The following is an 18,339-nucleotide window of genomic DNA, read 5'->3' on the forward strand; positions in this document are numbered from 1 at the left end:
GCCTCCCAAAGTGCTGGGATTATAGGAGTGAGCCACCGCCCTGGAACTATTTAATGTTTGGGTTTTATTTGGCAGTGGGGAGTGATGATTTTTCTTTATATATTGCCATGTTCTAAGAATCTTTAGCCTGTAACGAACTTTTAATGTGGAGGTTGTCTTATAGGCACCTCTTATAGGTTGTCTTATAGGCAAATCTCTCTCTTTGCTGAGTGCTGAACCAGCTCTAAGTTACTTTCAAACCTGGGAGACAGACCAAGCCTCAGCTTCAGTCATGCACATAAAAGAACACTATGGAAGGAACATTTAACTTGGCATAAGTGAAGAAAAAAAAAATACTGCTTCAAAAAGCAAGAATACTTGAAGGCAGTTTTAGTCACACGTACAAGAGTCAGTCCCACAAAAAACAGCAAATCATTATAGAATAGGTTTTTACACAAATGGGATTTGTCTTTGGGCCTTCCCATTGGGCTTTTTTTTTTTTTTTTTTTTTGATATGGGGTCTCCCTCTTTCGCCCAAGCCAGAGTGCAGTGGCACAATCTTGGCTCACTGCAACCTCTACCTCCTGGATTCAAGTGATTCCCCTGCTCCAGCCTCCCAAGTAGCTGGGATTACAAGCACCCGCCACCACGCCTGGCTAATTTTTGTATTTTTTGTAGAGATGGGGTTTCACCATGTTGGCCAGGCTGGTCTCGAACTCCTGACCTCAAGTGATCCCCCTGCCTTGGCCTCCCAAAGTGCTGGGATTACAGGTGTGAGCCACTGCGCCTGGCCCCCATTGGGCTTTAGTGTCTAAAAATATGAGATGAACTTCACTGTAATGTGGTTTGGCCTATATTCCAATCTATACTACTGAACCTGAGAACATTATAGGGAAATGCTATTATAGCTTACAAGAAAAGAGGAGGGCATGATTCGCTGTCTCAAAACCCTTTTGGTAGTTAAGATTCTATGAGCTGCCATGTTTGTAGTCCTGGGACTCATCTTCGACAATCTAGCAGGCAGCTTGAAATGGGGCTTTGGAAATCAGGAGCTAAGCAAAGATACAGCAAATGAGCAGAAAAATTCCACTCTGGGCTTGTTAAATCACAAGGGTGGTACAACTTACAAAATGGGCATGTAGTTTTCCACAAAGTATTAATTATTTTCCCTGTTTGTTTTCTCTTATGTATTTCTTATTTCTTTCCACCTTTTTCTCCCATGTTTTCCCACTTTTTTCTTACTTAGGCTTGTATAGTTTTTCAGTTTTTCCCCTGATTAGCATTTCTTTCCCCATTTTCACTCTCCTCTAAATCACCTGTTCCCCTTCCATACACTTTTACTCTCACTTAACACCCTGTACCCCAAGAAAAGCAAAGACTGGCTGAATCTTAATACCTCATTTTATTAAATGTAATTGGAGTACAAATTAAAAATGAGTCCGTAATTCTAATTTATATTATAGGCGGAAATCAGAATAATAACTGCTCCCCATAGTAGTAAAACAAATTCCTGGCATTATTAAGCTCATCTGTTTCACATTCACCCAGCAATGCTAGTTAGGGACCATGATCTCAAATTCATCTCTCAAACCTCTCAGCAGTTTGCGAAAGTTAAATTTTTTTTCTCCTTTTCTGCATAAGGTTTTGGGATAAAGTGGCACTTCAAATGCACTGTTTTTATGACAAGTTTATGCATGAAATAGGGTCCAGGTTAAATTTGTCTCTCTGGATCTGAGTTCATTTCTCTCTTTTCTTTTTTTTTTTTTTGAGACAGAGTCTTACTCTGTCGCCCAGGCTGGAGCGCAGTGGCACGATCTCAGCTCACTGCAACCTCCGCCTCCCAGGTTCAAGCGATTCTCTTGCCTCAGTCTCCCGAGTAGCTGGGACTACAGATGCGTGCCACTACGCCTAGCTAATTGTTTTTGTATTTTTAGTAGAGATGGGGTTTCATTGTGTGAGCCAGGATGGTCTCAATCTCCTGACCTCATGATCCGCCCACCTCAGCCTCCCAAAGTGCCAGGATTACAGACATGAGCCACTGTGCCCAGCCCCATTTCTCTCCTTTCTTAGCTTTAAGTTTTTACCTTTCTAGGCTTTATTCTCCTTAACTTTTAATTTTTTTTTTTACAGTGAGCCCAAATTATGGGCTTATCTCTGATTCTTTGATATTTTTTCCAAGATGAAAAGAGACAAAGGATAGAGATTCAAGAAAAGAAGAGAAGGAAAAATCACATAAAATATTGGGAGTTTCCTTCCTACCCTTACCCATCTTTCTTTTCCATGTTCCTCTTAAATATTACAAACCAAATTCCTTGGAATCCTAAGCAGCCAGGTTCATTCTTTGTTTATAAAACCCAGGCTTAATAAAAAAGGAGGGAGCCCTCTAAAAGGGAACCTGCTTGTGAAATTCAACAATAAGCTCCATTGCAAAGAATAAATACATTTTTGATGAGGTGGTTAGAACATAATCTGAATTTAATATTCAAAATAAGTTCTTTCTCCTTCTGTGCCTTTTTTTTCCTCCTGCTTTTGGCTTTTTCTCTTTCTCACTTCCTCTCTATTGATCTCTCCTTTACTTTCCTTATTCTTTTTCTTTTTTCCCTCTAGTTCTCTCCCCTCATATCAAATCTCCTTCTAATTTCCTCAAACTTGTGCCTCATCTGTTTGCCCCTTTCTCAAGGGAATGAATGTGAGGAAAGAAAAGTAAAACAGAAAAAGACAAAGTTGATGGAAAAACATGTAAGACAAACTAAAGGTAACTTTTTAATTATAAGTCTCTATAGGAATACATGATAGCTATGATACTGTCACACAAAAAAGTTGTTAATAAGTGGGATCTTTTAACATTAAATCTTATTCTACTGTAGTAACAATATAAGTGGAATGAAATGTTAGGGGTTTGTTGTGGTTTCTGCTCTAGAATCCATCATGGGTCAAAAGATAACATCAGCACAGGGAGGAGGAGAGGGGGCTTCAGGTGAGGCACTGGAAGAGAATTATGTGCTGCACTACCATAGCGATTCTTCTCATTTCTATACTTCTTTGCAACCTTATCATGCTCTTTCCCAACCTGCTTTTTAGATCAGCCAATACAATCAAGACCTCTTTTTTTCATAGCAAAATGATACAGATATTCGTAGAGTGCCTGCAGGGCTGTCATGTACAGTTATGTAGCTTGTACACACCATCCACATTGTAGTTTATGTGCAATTCATAATCTGCACAGCTGTATAGGGTGGCCCTGGCCTACTGTATTCTAAGTTTGTTCGAAACACCAGCTCTGCAGTGCGTTGCTGAAAAATGAAACTTCTCTCAGCCATGATAACAACACCCAGTAGCACAGAAAGAGTGGAAGCAATGCAATTTTAGGGCCATTGTGTCTTCTGTTGCCTCCTTCGTAAAGCTAATGCTGTGAGTGTGTGTGTGTGTGTGTGTGTGTGTGTGTGTGTGCGCGCGCGCATGCTCATAAGGGCTGAGTTCACAGTATTGAAGGGGGGAGGTTGGTGGACCACGGGTGGCCTGGGCAGTAACCCCTTGCCCATCTTGGCAGGGCCTTGCTGATGGAATCAAGGTGCTCACTCTTCTGTCCACCCTTCTGTCACTCTGCCACCAAAGCCAGCTTAGCACTTGAGCATTTTGTTTATTTACTTGTTTATTTATTTTTATTTTTATTTTTTTGAGACTGAATCTTGCTCTGTCGCCCAGGCTGGAGTGCAGTGGTGCAATCTTGGCTCACTGCAACCTCTGCCTCCTGGGTTCAAGTGGTTCTCATGCCTCAGCCTCCTGGGTAGCTGGGATTACAGACAAGCACCACCACAACCAGCTAGTTTTTTTTGTTTTGTTTTTTTGAGACGGAGTCTCGCTCTGTCACCAGGCTGGAGTGCAGTGGCACAATCTTGGCTCACTGCAACCTCTGCCTCCTGGATTCAAGAGATTCTCCTGCTTCAGCCTCCCAAGTAGCTGGGACTACAGGCGCACTCCATCACACCTGGCTAATTTTTGTATTTTTAGTAGAGACGGGGTTTCACCATGTTGGCCAGGCTGGTCTCAAACTCCTGACCTCAAGTGATCCGCCCGCCTCAGCCTCCCAAAGTGCTGGGATTACAGGCGTGAGCCACTGTCCCTGGCCGAGCATTTTGTTTATTAACAGGGCCCCACAAGATGCACACTGTAGGTGAAAGGTAATGGACCAGAGGAGAACAATGTGGCTGAAAAACAACAAATGTCCACACTCCATAATTCCCTGGCCTCCACATACATTTCCTGATCTGTACCTGTTCCTTTGTGACTTCTTTCCCCCTTAAGAATGCTCCTAATATTCCCCTTAACTTGTTGTATGGTGTGGAGACAGCGATGGGTGGCATACAGGGTGACACGTGCTGGCTCCTACATCCACCTAGACAGAGTCTGAAGCTCTGCCATCTTTCAATATAATATAGAATTTAAAAAGAGAAATTTCTTTCAAGGTAACTCAATATTTTACAATGATTTCAATCCCTTGATGGATATATTCAGCAACAAAATTTCAAATATTGGGGTCTCATTAACAGAGAGCTGCAAATGCAAAGAATGACAAAAAATTATACCATATTTAAATTTTGACTTATTAAATTGAAAAATTTGCTCCCAGCTGGGCGTGGTGGCTCACGCCTGTAATCCCAGCACTTTGGGAGGCTGAGGTGGGTGGATCACGAGGTCAGGAGTTCGAGACCAGCCTGGCCAATATGGTGAAACCCCATCTCTACTATAAATACAAAAATTAGCCGGGCATGGTGGCGCATGACTGTAGTCCCAGCTACTCAGGAGGCTGAGGCAGGAGAATTGCTTGAACCCGGGAGGCGGAGGTTGCAGTGAGCCGAGATCGCGCCACTGTACTCTAGCCGGGGCAACAGAGTAAGATGCTGTCTAAAAAAAAAAAAAAAAAAAGAAAAAAAAGAAAAATTTGCTCCCAAATACTTATATTTTGAATTGCTGATATATGGGAAAAGGTAGATTTTTTTTAATGGTAGAAAAAGTTAGTTACTAATACAGACTTCATATTATTACAAATAATGTGAAAGACTTCATCTTATTACAACTGAAGTAATGTGAAAGTTATTTGGACTCTTATTTACTATAGCATATTATGATGTTTGTAGGTCTTATGACCAAATCTTAGGACTCAGTACAGCACAGATTAAGAACTTGCAAATAATTCAATAGCAGGTATAGAATTTTAATTTTATTTTTTGTTTATTTTTGCTAGAAATTTAAAAGAGTAAAAGCCCATAATCTTAATCTTAACATCCTGAATGGACAGGTTTTTCCTTGGGTAGAAACAGCTTTTAAAAACAACAATTTTAAGAAATTAAGTTTCTTGGCCGGGTGTGGTGGCTCACGCCTATAATCCCAGCACTTTTGGAGGCCAAGGCGGGTGGATCACCTGAGGTCAGGAGTTTGGGACCAGCCTGGCCAACATGGTGAAACCTCATCTCTACTAAAAAGACAAAAATCACCTGGATGTGGTGGTGGGCACCTGTAATCCTAGCTACTCAGGAGGCTGAGGCATGAAAATTGCTTGAACCCAGGAGGCAGGGGTTGCAGTGAGCCGAGATTGTGCCACTGCACTCCAGCCTGGGTGACAGAGTGAGACTTTGTCTCAAAAAAAAAAAAAAAAAAAGAAATTAAGTTTAATAATGTTTTAATGGCTAGATTAAAAAAAAGAGATGTTATTCATCCAAAGGATCTTTATTTTTTATATCAAGAAGAAAAGTTGTAGTATAAATATAATTTTATTTGTTTCAAGCATTTATTTTACCTGTATTTAGTTTATCTTGTCTTATACTTAACAGTAATAACACTAAAAATATTCTCTATTTCAGACATTTGAATTAAATGAACTGACTTCTCCACCTTTTTTTAAAATCAGATACAAACTACTAAACTAAAAAGCAAACACAGCTCAGGAAAAGACAATCAGTGCAAGAGGAAAACCAAGCAGTGTCTTCTACGTGGCAGAAATAAAGCCTATGACTAATCATTACGAATTCAAATCCATGTCAACCTAATTTCATAAATCTTAACTATTTTAATTGTGGGTATCTATTTTAAAGGAAGCTAGAGGATTATGCAAAACGGTAAGATTTTCAATTCATAAACTCAGTTTTTATGGATGGGGTTTCTTTTCTTTGGGATTGATGGAAAAATTTGTTATTCTCTTGGTTTCACTTTTCTCATTTGTATATTAGTCCAACACTGTTTTGTTTCTAACATTGGAGAATGTGAGGTCATTCAAGGTAGGGACTGTGTTCATTTCATCTTTTGTTCTAGCTGAGTACCTGGTGCTGAGAGACAGTATTTATTGAATCAGTGTGTCATTTTCAAACAGGTTAAAAAAAATCCATGTACTTTTAAAAATAAAAAGGAAACTACAGACAGTCCCCATCCAGAGAATGGTTTGACTTTTTAAAAGCCATCACTTATTTTCTAAATGCTGCCAGTCATGCTACAACATGTTTTTTATCCATTATCTCACTTAATCTTCACAGTAATATGAGAGACACTACTATTTTCCCCTGTTTTACAGGTGGTGAAAGTGAAGCTTAGAGGTTAAAGTTACTTGTCCAAGTCACACAGCTAGAAAATGGTGGAGATGACCTTTGAACCCAAGAAGCCCAACAGCCAAGCTAAACGCAAATTTGCGATTCACATTAGAACTCATGCTTTTAAATTCAGAATAAGGGTAGTTAGGTTTTTTTAAAGCAATGGAAATCTATTTAACTCAAATTTCACACAAATAGTACTGGTTTTTCTACTGTGAACTGAGAATATCTCTTATCTCCATCTTTCCCTTCCTGGCCCACAAGCAACCCTCTAGAACTGTGCAGTCCCATATGATGGCCAGTAGGCATATATGGCTATTGAGCACCTGCAATGTAGCTAGTGTGACTGAGAAGCTGAATTTTAGATTATTTTTAATAAATGTAAATTCTAATTTTAAAACTAGAACAGTGTAGAATATTTTTCCATTAAACACAACTTTATTGTTTTGGTAGGGCTACATTTTTCACTTCAACTGTTGAAAATCTAGTGTCCAAATTGAGATATACCATAAGTGTAAAATATACACCAGATTTGGAAGTCTTTGAGAAAAAAAGAATGTAAAATATTTAATGTGTATTATATTGATTATATGTTTAAATGATAATATTTGAATATATTGGTTAAATAAAAATATTTAAGGATTAATTTAATCTTTCTTTTTACTCTTTTGATGTGCCTATTAAGCAATGTGTCACAAATTACACACAAAAAAATGTGGCTCATGATAGATTTCCATCAGACAGCACTGCTCTAGAGAAAAACCATCTACCCAGTCTCTCGGCCCACAGCCTAGGGAATTCCTCCTCCTCCTCTCCCTGCTGTTCCAAAGACAGAAGAAGTTTGTTTCCAACCTTCACAATCAGGAGTGAAAACAGAGATTCCATGAAACCAAGAGGAGACTAACGTTTTTAAGTTAGGTATATACGTAAACCAACAGTTTCTAATTTGGAGATGGCTATAGCATCATAGAAACTGTTTTCTTGATACAGATTATCTGTAACTTTTACTTTTGTTCACTTGGGGGGAAAAAGATTAATAAATTGATTCTTACAGGTAGAAAGCTATAACTATGAGTTATAACTTTCTATTTCTATCTAGCAACACAATCCTTCAAAAGGCAGCATACACTGTAGTTGGTGTACAACCACCCTGGAAAAGAGTTTGGAAAATTAAGTTAAGACATATGATCAGCTGGATGTGGTCTCTCATGCCTATAATCCCAGCACTTTGGGAGGCTGAGGCAGGAGGATTGCTTGGGCTCAGTAGTTTGAGATCAGCCTGGGTAACAAAGTGATACCCTGTCTCCACAAAAAATTAGCTGGGTATGATGGCCCATATCTATAGTCCCAGCTATTCAGGAGACTGAGGATGGAAGATTGCTTGAGCTCGGGAGGTCGAGGCTGCAGTGACCCATGATCATGCCACTGTACTGCAGCCTGGGTGACAGAGCAAGACCCTCTCTCAAGAAAAAAAAAGATATATGATCAAATTTCAAAAAAACTAAAAACATGTTCACAAGACATATATTCAAAATAAGACTCATACACAAATAGTCATAGTTTTGTTCATAATAGCAAAAAACTAGAAACACCAAAATGCCCATCAACAGGTGAATGACTAAACAAATTGTCGTATGGTCATACAGTGATACTACTTAGCAACAAAAAGAAACTTAACTATGGAATACAAAAGTCCTCCCTTATCCACAGTTGTGCTTTCCACAGTTTCAGTTACCTGTGGTCAAAAAATATTAAATAGTTCCAGAAATAAATAATTCATAGGTTTTAAATTGCATGCGATTCTAAGTAGCATGATGAAATCTCACACCATCCCACCTGGAACAGGAATCATCCCCTTGCAGCTATCCAGGCTGTATATGTTACCTGCCCCTTAGTCAGTAGCCTTCTTGATGATCAGATTGAAAAACACGGTGTATACAGGGTTCCGTACTATCCAAGGTTTCAGGCATCACGAGGGATCTTGGAAGATATCCCCTGAAGATGAGGGGTGGGTGGACTACTGTAAATGCAACAACACATGGGTGAACCTTAGAAACAGGTTGGGTACATGCTATATAATTCCTTTTATATGAAGATTTAGGAGACAAAACTAATTTATAAAGACAAATCAGATTAGTGGTTGCCTGGGGTTGTGGGTAGCCAGGAGGATATTGACTGCAAAGTAGTTTGAGGAAACTTTTTAAGGTGATGAAAATGTTCTTTTTTTTTTTTTTTTTTTTTTTTTGAGACAGGATCTTGTTCTGAAGTGCAGTGGCACTGTAACCTCATACTCCTGGGCTCAAGTGATCTTCCCACCTCAGCCTCTGAAGTAGCTTGAACTACAGGCATATGCCACCATATGCAGCTAATTTTTAAATTTTTCTGTAGAGACAGGGTCTTGCTATGTTGCCCAGACTGGTCTCAACCCCATGGCCTTTAGTGATTTTCTCACCTCAGCCTGTCAAAGTGGCCTGAGCCACTGGGTCCAGCCTGATGTAAATATTCTATCTCCTGATTGCGGTGGTGGTTACATTAGTGTGTATATTTATCCAACTAAATACTTTAAAATAGGTGCCTTTTTTACATATAAATTATACCTCAATAGGCCAAGCTCAGTGGCTCACGCCTGTAATCCCAGCACTTTGGGAGGCCGAGGTGGGCGGAGCACTTGAGGTCGGAGTTAGAGACCAGCCTGACCAACATGGTGAAATCCTGTCTCTATTAAAAACACAAAAAAATTAACTGGGCATGGTGGCGGGTGCCTGTAATCCTAGCTACTAGGGAGGCTGAGGTAGGAGAATTGCTTGAACCTGGGAGGCAGAGGTTGCAGTGAGCTGAGATCATGCCACTGTACTCCAGCCTGGGTGACAGGGTGAGACTGTGTCTTAAAAAAAAAAAAAAAAAAATTAACATGATAATTTGTGTCTATAGTACTTATCACACATTAGATTATCTGGTGGTTTTAAAAATATGTCTACAAATGCTTTATTCTCCTCCCTTCAAGGGATGGAGCCTATTGCTTCATTTGGGTACAGATTGGACTTAGCGCCTTGCTTCTAGACAGTAAGATGGCAGTGGTGGTGTGTGGTTTTGGAGACTAGGTCATAAAACAGCCCATGGTTTCTGTCTTTGTTGCTCCCTCTCTTAAGTCATTTGCCCTGGTGGAAGCCAGCTGTCACATCCTTAGATCATTTGCCATGGGGGAAACCAGCTGTTCCTTATGACAAGAAACAGAGGCCAAGTCTTATGACAAGGAACAAGGCCAAATGACAAGGACAGAGACCTCTAGCTAACAGGTATGTGAGTGAGACTCCTGGAGGCAGATCCTTTAGTCCCAGTCATGCCTTCAGGTGACTGCAGTCCAGAGCTGACATCCTGCTTGTAACCTCAGAGCCACCCAGTTAAGCTGCTTCTGGCTTCCTGACCTGCAGCAAGGGAGAAATTACATTTGCATGTAATTTTGTATCACAAAATCTCATTTATCTCTACTTCTACTATTAAAAGAGCTTGTCCTTCTGTGTATATTTTAGATAAGAACTTATGAAATGTTGACTAAACTGCTGAACACCCTTTGAAATCGCTCCATTTTCTTCATTAAAGTGAATTCTCACATTTTACCAAGATCCTAGGTATATTCATAGCCTATATTCAGTCTAAACTTAAAAGGAAAAAAAATCAGTGCATTTTTATGCGTGTTGCCAAACTGTTCTCAGCTCTCCAGTGCCCTGAGCTGAGATAACAAGGCTTGGGAGACTTGTGTGCTGTTCTGCCTTCCTGCATTTGCTTGAAGTGTTACCCAGAGGCCATGAGGCCTGAAAGCTTTTAGTCTAAATATTTAGTCAGGTCCTAGCACCAGCTACAGATTTACACAGCTACAAATTTAAAACCATTTATATTTCCAAATACGGTTTTAAAAGTTCTTCTAAAATTATTCTGGAAAATAGAAAAAAAAGAAAACAGTATCTATTTTCTCCAAGAGCCCTAAAAGGGATCCACTGTGCTGTTCCCATGTCTCCCATTCCACCAACACATTTTTATTTTATTTTATTTATTTATTTTTTTTTGGAGACATAGTCTCACTCTGTCACCCAGGCTGGAGTGCAGTGGTGCAATCTCAGCTCACTGCAACCTCTGCCTCCCAGGTCCAAGTGATTCCCCTGCCTCAGCCTCCCAAGTAGCTGGGACTACAGGCATGTGCCACCACGCCCGGCTAAATATTGTATTTTTTGTAGAGACAGGGTTTTACCATGTTGCCCAGGCTGGTCATGAACTCATGAGTTCAGGCAATCTGCCCGCCTTGGCTTCCCAACACACTTTTAAAAACCTGGTGGAATACCAATACCTATTCCAATTCTGCCATAGTCTATCACATGAGAAGGTAGGGCTTTTCCGTGAGAAAGAAATTTGCAAAGCCTCAGATAATCTGCTTCTACTGACAGGTTTTACAAGTTTCTAGTTAGCACTACCTCCTATATCTGATCTGTAATTTCCATCTGAAACTCCCTTCCTCTGGCTGACTTCCCCCAGTCTGTCTCATGACAGGTGGGAAGAAACCTAGTGCAACAATCCAGGCAAAAGATGATGATGGCCTGGAGTAGGGTGGTAGCAGTGGGGATGGGGAGAAGTGGTTAGATTCTGGATATATTTTGAAGGTAGATAAACAGGATTTCCTGATGGGTTGAACGTGCCATGTGAAAGAACACCTGGATAACTGGAAACTGTGTCAGAATCAATAGTTCTGCCATGTAAAATTTGCAATACTCATTAGAAATCTAAATGAAGATTCCGGCTGATAGTTGAATACAGGATTCTGGAATTCAGGGCAGAAGTTCAGACTAAAGATAAATTTGGAGTAAACAGTATATAGATGAAATTTGAAGCCATGAGATCAGATGAAAGGGAGTGAGTGATAAAGAACATCATGATAAAAATAAAGACAAACAGTTAATACATACTATGTCCAGCACTGTTCTAAGCACTGTCATATATAAATTCAGTTTGTCTTCACAAGCACTGTAGGAGGTAGCTACTTTTATTATACTCATTTTATAAATAAGGAAGCTGAATTTCAGAGAAATTAACTGACTTTCTTCTAATCAGACAGCTAGCAATTGACAGAGCTGGGATTCAAACCCAGGCAAAGAGAGAAGTAAAATATTCAATTTTAGAGCTTTGGGACACTCCAAATATTAGCATACAAAGAGATAAATAAGAGCCAGCAAAGGGTTCTAAGGAGGAGGTTCCAGTGAGTTGGGAAGGGAAGTAAGAATGGTGTTTCAGAAGCCCAGAGAAGAAAATGGAGAAAATTATCAGCTTCATCAGATACTGCAGACAGGTCACATAGGATGACTGAAAACTGACTTTTGCATTTAACGAAGTGGCTGAAATCAGTGACTTTACATGTCAAGTTGAGTGAGTTCAAGAGAGAATAGGAGAAGAGACATTAGAGTTCCACTCTTTGCTTGTTTGTTTTGAAATAGAGTCTCACTCTGTCCCCCAGGCTGGAGTGCCGTGGTACGATCTTGGCTCACTGCAACCTCCTCCCACTGGGTTCAAGCGATTCTCCTGCCTCACCCTCCCTAGTAGCTGGGATTATAGGCTTGCACTACCAAGCCCAGCTAATTTTTGTATTTTTTGTAGAGATGGGGTTTTGCCATGTTGGCCAGGCTGGTCTCGAACTCCTGACCTCAGGTGATCCACCTGCCTCAGCCTCCCAAAGTGCTAGGCTAACAGGCGGGAACCACTGCGCCCGGCCTACAGTTCCACACTTTAAAGTTCAGGCCGGGTGCGGTGGCTCATGCCTGTAATCCCAGCACTTTAGGAGGCTGAGATGGGTGGATCACCTGAGGTCAGGAGCTGGAGACCAGCCTGGCCAACATGGCAAAACCCTGCCTCTACTAAAAATACAAAAATTTGCTGAGCGTGGTGGCACACACCTGTAATCCCAGCTACTAGGGAGGCTGAGGCAGGAGAATCTCTGGAACCCAGCAGGGAGAGGTTGCAGTGAGCTGAGATCACGCCACTGCATGCCAGCCTGGGTGACAAGAGCAAAACTCCGTCTCAAAAAAAAAAAAAGTTCAGGCCAGATACCATCCAGACCCAGTCAGTCACAGGTATTCACATGTAAATATTAATTAAAGTAGCACTGAAATTTTTCACACAAAACAAAAGTGTGATTGGGAGCTTGGTGAGGAAAAGATATAGGTAATTTTATAACCCTTTTCAAGCAGAACAAACTTCGTCTCCTCTTTCTTTCTTAACATTTGGGCTTGATCTTTCCTTCATTATAAATTTTTCCAAGCCCTAAATTACCTACATCCTCTCTCGGAAATAAAATTTCTCAGGGCCAGGCGCGGTGGCTCACGCTTGTAATCCCAGCACTTTGGGAGGCCGAGGCGGGCAGATCACGAGGTCAGGAAATCGAGACCATCCTGGCTAACACGGTGAAACCCTGTCTCTACTAAAAATACAAAAAATTAACCAGGCTTGGTGGCAGGCACCTGTAGTCCCAGCTACTCAGGAGGCTGAGGCAGCAGAATGGCATGAACCCACGAGGCAGAGCTCGCAGTGAGTCCAGGTCGTGCCACTGTACTGCAGCCTGGGTGACAGAGTGAGACTCCATCTCAAAAAAAAAAAAATTCTCATAGACCCTGTTTTGTTTCTTGACACATCTCCAGACTGGCATAGGACCACTCAGATGCGTACAAATAAAAGAATGATAAATGATTGACATTCTAAATATTGAATATCCTACCCTGAGGCTTTTGTTGACTCTTGTTTCCATATTAAGCTCATGCTTCTTTTCTCTATTTATATCACTCAGTCATTCACATTTAGAAAAAGTTTTATGTGTATCTTTTTAAAATTTTTAAATTAAATTGATAAAAATTAGATACATTTATGACATACAACATAGTATTCTGAAATATGTTTACATTGTGGAATGGCTAAATCAAGCTAATTAACATTACCTCGCATACCATTTGTTTTGTGGTGAGAACATTTAAAATCTAGTCTCTTAAGTATACTAAAGTATACTATACATTGTTATTAACTATATACTCACCATGTTGTACAAATAGAGCTCTTGAACTTATTCCTCCTAACTGAAATTTTGTATCCTTTGACCAACATCTCCCCACTCCTCCCCCCAACTCATGTCTATTTTTTTAAAGCCATGTATAAGATCCTGATTTTCCTATTATTGTGAGTACTTTCAGAGCAGTTTATTCACTGTTCCCACCCGCACCTTCACTAGATAGTAAAGCTCCTCCTGGTATAAGACCTTTTCTTTCTTTGAGTCTAGCACACTTATGTTCATTCACCATGCTTTTCCTTGTATTTTATTTGTCTTATCGTGTCCTTTTTCCTACCTTTCCTGTTCCTCTAGGATAAGGACTGTCACACAGATTTCAGTGCCTATAGCACAATGCTTAGCCCATTAAATGAGTGAATAGTTGTTAAAGCCAATTAGGTTGAATAATACTAACCTGTACTGAATTACACTGGTGCAGATAGTGGGACCTTCCATTCCATATGACAACTGTATAATGTTCTTAGCTCAGGGATATACTATATTTAGCTAGATTTATGAAAGTTTAAATCCTCCTATAAAACATCTAAATAAGAATAACCCAATTAAATTAGAAAAGTTCATTGTTTGTTGGTTTGCTTTTTGTTATTTTATTATTTTATTTTAGATATTTGGCCAGATGCGGTGGCTCATGCCTGTAATCCCAGCACTTTGGGAGGGCGAGGTGGGCAAATCATTTTAGGTCAGGGGTTCGAGAACAGCCTGGCCAACATGGTGAAACCCTGTCTCTACTAAAAATTCAAAAAAAATTAGCCGGGCATGGTGGCAGGTGCCTGTAATCCCAGCTACTGGGAGGCTGAGGCAGGAAAACTGCTTGAACCCGGGAGGCGGAGGTTGCAGTGAGCCAAGATCACACCACTGTACTCCAGCCTGGGTGACTGAGCAAGACTCCATCTCAAAAAACAAAAATATATTATATATATATATATTTATTTACTAGTACTACTATTCGTAGGTAATTTTTGTTTCATAATTTCTCTTTTATCTGAGTTACTGAGTATTCTGCTTTTATTATACATTATCTCTGATCATCTGGTTCATACAATTATGTGATTAGGCTACTAATTCACTTATGAAAATTCTAAGTACTAATTCACTGAGGTACTAGTTAAAGCCAAGTTATGAAAACCATACTAGTGAAGACCTGGTTTTCACTAGTACAAAGAGGAGATATAATAGCCTTAGTTAAGGCTACATAATTTGATATATAATAGGGAATAATAAATCTTGAAAACAAAAATTTCAAAACTTTTTACAAGTGGCTGAAATGCAACATGAATATGTTTCCCCCAAAACTTTTTTTTTTAATTTTTAGAGAAGGGGGTCTTGCTGTGTTGCCCAGGTCGGACTTGAATTCCTGGGCTCAAACAATCCTCCCATCTTAGCCCCCTGATTAGCTGACAGGCACATGCCACCATGACTGGCTTCCCAAAACTTTTAATGAAATAAAATAGTGTGGTATTTTATTACATAAACATTTAATAAGGGATATTGACAGACAATGGGCTAAGCAGATGACAAGATGAGGAAGAAGGGAGGGTATTTACTATGGTGACTGTCCACCTTACTCCTGGTTTTACAGTTAGGCTTTCACTACTCATCCATAATATTTAGTTACAAATTTGTTAGAGTGACTCAGCAGGTGAACTGCTTTCTGACGAGGATGAACAGCCCTTCTGACAGGGGCGTTTAAACCACAGATTGTCCATTTCATTCTATTTTGGGGGGAATATTATATTCTCTTAACCTCCTATGCTATCCATGTTAGACTCTATATGCAGAGGCTACCAGAATCCTAAAACTAGGGGGAAAAACGTAGTTAACCCCTTTACATTATAGATGAGAACATTTAGGTCCAGGAAGCTTGTCACACATCTAAATCACAGAACTAGCTAGCAGCAAAGCTAAAACTTAATCTAATTACCATGCCTCCAGTTTCTATACCTTTCACTCTTTCAGCTACCCTTTAGTTTTTGCATATATACCAGTAATTTGTATGACTTGGAGATTCTGGGATTGGCTCAATTCACCAGAAAATAGATTTCTTTTTTCTTTTCTTTCTTTTTATTTCTTGCTTTCTTTTTTTTTTTTTTTAGACATGGTCTTGCTCTGTTGCTCAGGCTAGAGTGCAGTGACACAATCACAGCTCACTGCAGCCTAGATCTCCTGGGCTCAAGGGATCCTCCCATCTCAGCTTCCCAAGTAGCCAGGACTACAGGAGCGTACCACCACACCCAGCTAATTGTTAAATTTTTTTGTAGAGATGGGGTCTCCCTATGTTGACCAGGTTGGTTTTGAATTCTTGGGCTCAAGCAATCCTCCCGCTTTGGCATCCCAAAGTGTTGGGATCACAGGTGTGAGTTACTGCACCTGACCCACTAGAGAGTAGATTTGTTATTTGCTGTAGGATCTGCCCTCTTTTAACATGAACATATCTTTAGGAGGTAAAATAATAACTTTTTTTTTTTGAGACAGGGTCTCACTCTATTGCCCAGGCTGGAGTGCAGTGGTGTGATCTCAGCTTACTGCAGCTTCGACCTCCCAGGCTTAGATGATCCTCCTGCCTCAGCCTCCCAAGTAGCTGGGATTATAAGCACACACCATCATGCCCAGCTAATTTTGTATTTTTTGTAGAGATGGGTTTTTGCCATGTTGCCAAGGCTGGTCTTGAACTCCTGGGGTCAAGGGATCCATACACCTTGGCATCCCAAAGTACTGGGATTACAGGTGTAAGCCACCATGCCAGGCCATAACTAACATTTTTATAGCACTTCTTTTCCTGAAAAAAATGCCCTTCTGAATTGTTATAGCACTTTAAAAAGGAATTTCACACATTTTGAGATAAGCAGCTGGTCTGCTATCTCACACTCATACTAATAATCATTTTATTATGGTGGGGTCCTGTATGGGAATCTAAGCAGCTAAGGAAGCAAGGCTAGGTACTTGGCGGGTTCATTTGGGTGGAGGCTTTTTTTGTGTGTGTGTTTTGTTGTTTTGTAAAACTGCCTGGGGCCAAGAGATTGGAAGTTACGGATAAAGATATACTATCTTTCCAAAGAGGTCCTTTCTTTGAACAGCTAGATCTGCAGTCCTTAACTGAAGATGATTTTGCTCATCCCTCCCCATGACCTTTGGTGATGTCTGGAGACATTTTTGATTGTCACATTGGGGAGGGTGATGCTACTGGCACGTAGTGGGTAGAGGCTGGGGATGCTTCTAAACATCCTATGATGCACAGGACAGTCCCCACAAGAATTATCCAGCCCAAATGTCAATAGTGCCAAGGATGAGAAATTATAAGCTAGAGAAAGAAGAATTCATTGACGAGCTGGAGGAAGCTTCTTGAATTATTATTTATGTTACGTATTTAAGAACTTAGAGGCGGGGCACGGTTGCTCACGCCTATAATCCTAGCACTTTGGAAGGCTGAGAAAGGTGGATCACCTGAGGTCAGGTGTTCAAGACCAGCTTGGCCAATGTGGCGAAACCCCGTCTCTACTAACAATACAAAAATTAGCCGGGCGTGGTGGCTGGCACCTGTAATCCCAGATACTGGGGAGGCTGAGGGAGGAGTATCGCTTGAACCCGGGGATCGGAGGTTGCAGTGAGCCGAGATTGCGCCACTTTACTCCAGCCTGGGCAAAAGAGCGAAACTCCGTCTCAAACAAAAACAAAAACAAAAACAAAAGAAGTTAGAAAAGGAAGTAAGTCACACACAGTAACCGTTTTTTCTTTTGGGGTATGGCTAATAGTTTCTAGGAATCCTGGAGACTTTATCTGGATTTCAGTTAGGCATTTCACCAGTTCTCATGGCATCTTTATGGAGGAATATGGGCCAAGAAGACAGTTCGGTTGTGTCGTCCACCTGTATTCCAAGCCTACTGAGAAATTTTTGATGGCAGGAGCATTAAGGTCTTTAGTGGCATGCAGCAGAGTTCTGTCCTCCGCTCTGTCTTATTAAACACTTGGACAGAATGCTGATCAGATTTGAGAAGGATAACAAGTCTGGGAAGGGTAGGCATCCCCAAAGATCTTTACCACCAGCAACAACGGTTTGCTTCGTTCAGGCCATCACAGTGTCCTTAGTGAGGGACACCAACAACCCATAGGCTGTCCAGAGGAGCGTAATGGGGAAGAATGTGAAAGAGCTTGAAAATCAGGACCTGAGGACATTGCGAGATGGAAAAACACCGTGGGACAAAATGAGGAAAACCGAGAGAAATGGAAATGGCATATACGAAGGCTTTCAGGGAGGACTGTGCCCCTGGGGGAAACTGTGCCCCCGGGCTGGAGTCATAGGCATAGTTTGGCCTCATAGAAGGAGAGGTCGATTAACAAACCTTGCAAGTGTTTAAATGTGGAATGGGCTTGCTCGGAAGGTACTGTCAAGACAGAGACCATCCGAGGGCTTTTATTGCAAGTGTCGAGACACATTGCTGGTGTTTCTCCTTAGAACGTCCTCCAATCTGCTCTGACTTCCGCCCGCACCCGCCTGAGTCCTGCCCCATTCCAAGGGTGGCACATCCAGGTCCCGAGGGCGCCAGCCATGCCCGGAGCACGGGCTGATCTGCGTAACTCTGTCCCTTCGGGAGACTTCTGGGAAATAGTTCTAGTCCTTGCTATCCTTGCTTTCTGGTTTTCAGAAATCAGTGCAGTTGCTGGCTTTATGCAGTCTTCTGCGGGACA

The 18,339-nt window shown here is 40.9% G+C and overlaps 2 protein-coding genes across 19 annotated transcripts in view; both read left to right on the forward strand.

Annotated features, from left to right (window-relative positions):
- GARIN2 (golgi associated RAB2 interactor family member 2) overlaps positions 1-9,856 on the forward strand; it is a 50,207-nt gene extending 40,351 nt beyond the window's left edge. For 6 of the 18 annotated variants that reach the window (XM_055097720.1, XM_055097721.1, XM_055097722.1 and 3 more), the window contains one exon: positions 1,226-2,710. In XM_055097720.1, the coding sequence (XP_054953695.1) occupies positions 1,226-1,290 (65 nt within the window). In that variant the 3' untranslated portion in view covers positions 1,291-2,710. Of the gene's footprint in view, positions 1-1,225; positions 2,735-5,840; positions 6,096-7,245; positions 7,479-9,709 lie in introns of those variants that run through there. The other 12 variants (XM_055097713.1, XM_055097719.1, XM_055097714.1 and 9 more) reach the window with 9 other exon arrangements.
- The window catches only part of PALS1 (protein associated with LIN7 1, MAGUK p55 family member), a 109,045-nt gene continuing 96,546 nt past the window's right edge, over positions 5,841-18,339 (forward strand). The window contains exons 1-3 of the mRNA XM_057299728.2: positions 5,841-6,095; positions 7,246-7,478; positions 9,710-9,856. The gene's annotated coding sequence lies outside the window, so the exon portion shown is untranslated. The remainder of the gene's footprint in view (positions 6,096-7,245; positions 7,479-9,709; positions 9,857-18,339) is intronic.

Source organism: Pan paniscus, chromosome 15, assembly GCF_029289425.2.
Source record: "Pan paniscus chromosome 15, NHGRI_mPanPan1-v2.0_pri, whole genome shotgun sequence".
Taxonomy (NCBI): Eukaryota; Metazoa; Chordata; class Mammalia; order Primates; family Hominidae; genus Pan; species Pan paniscus.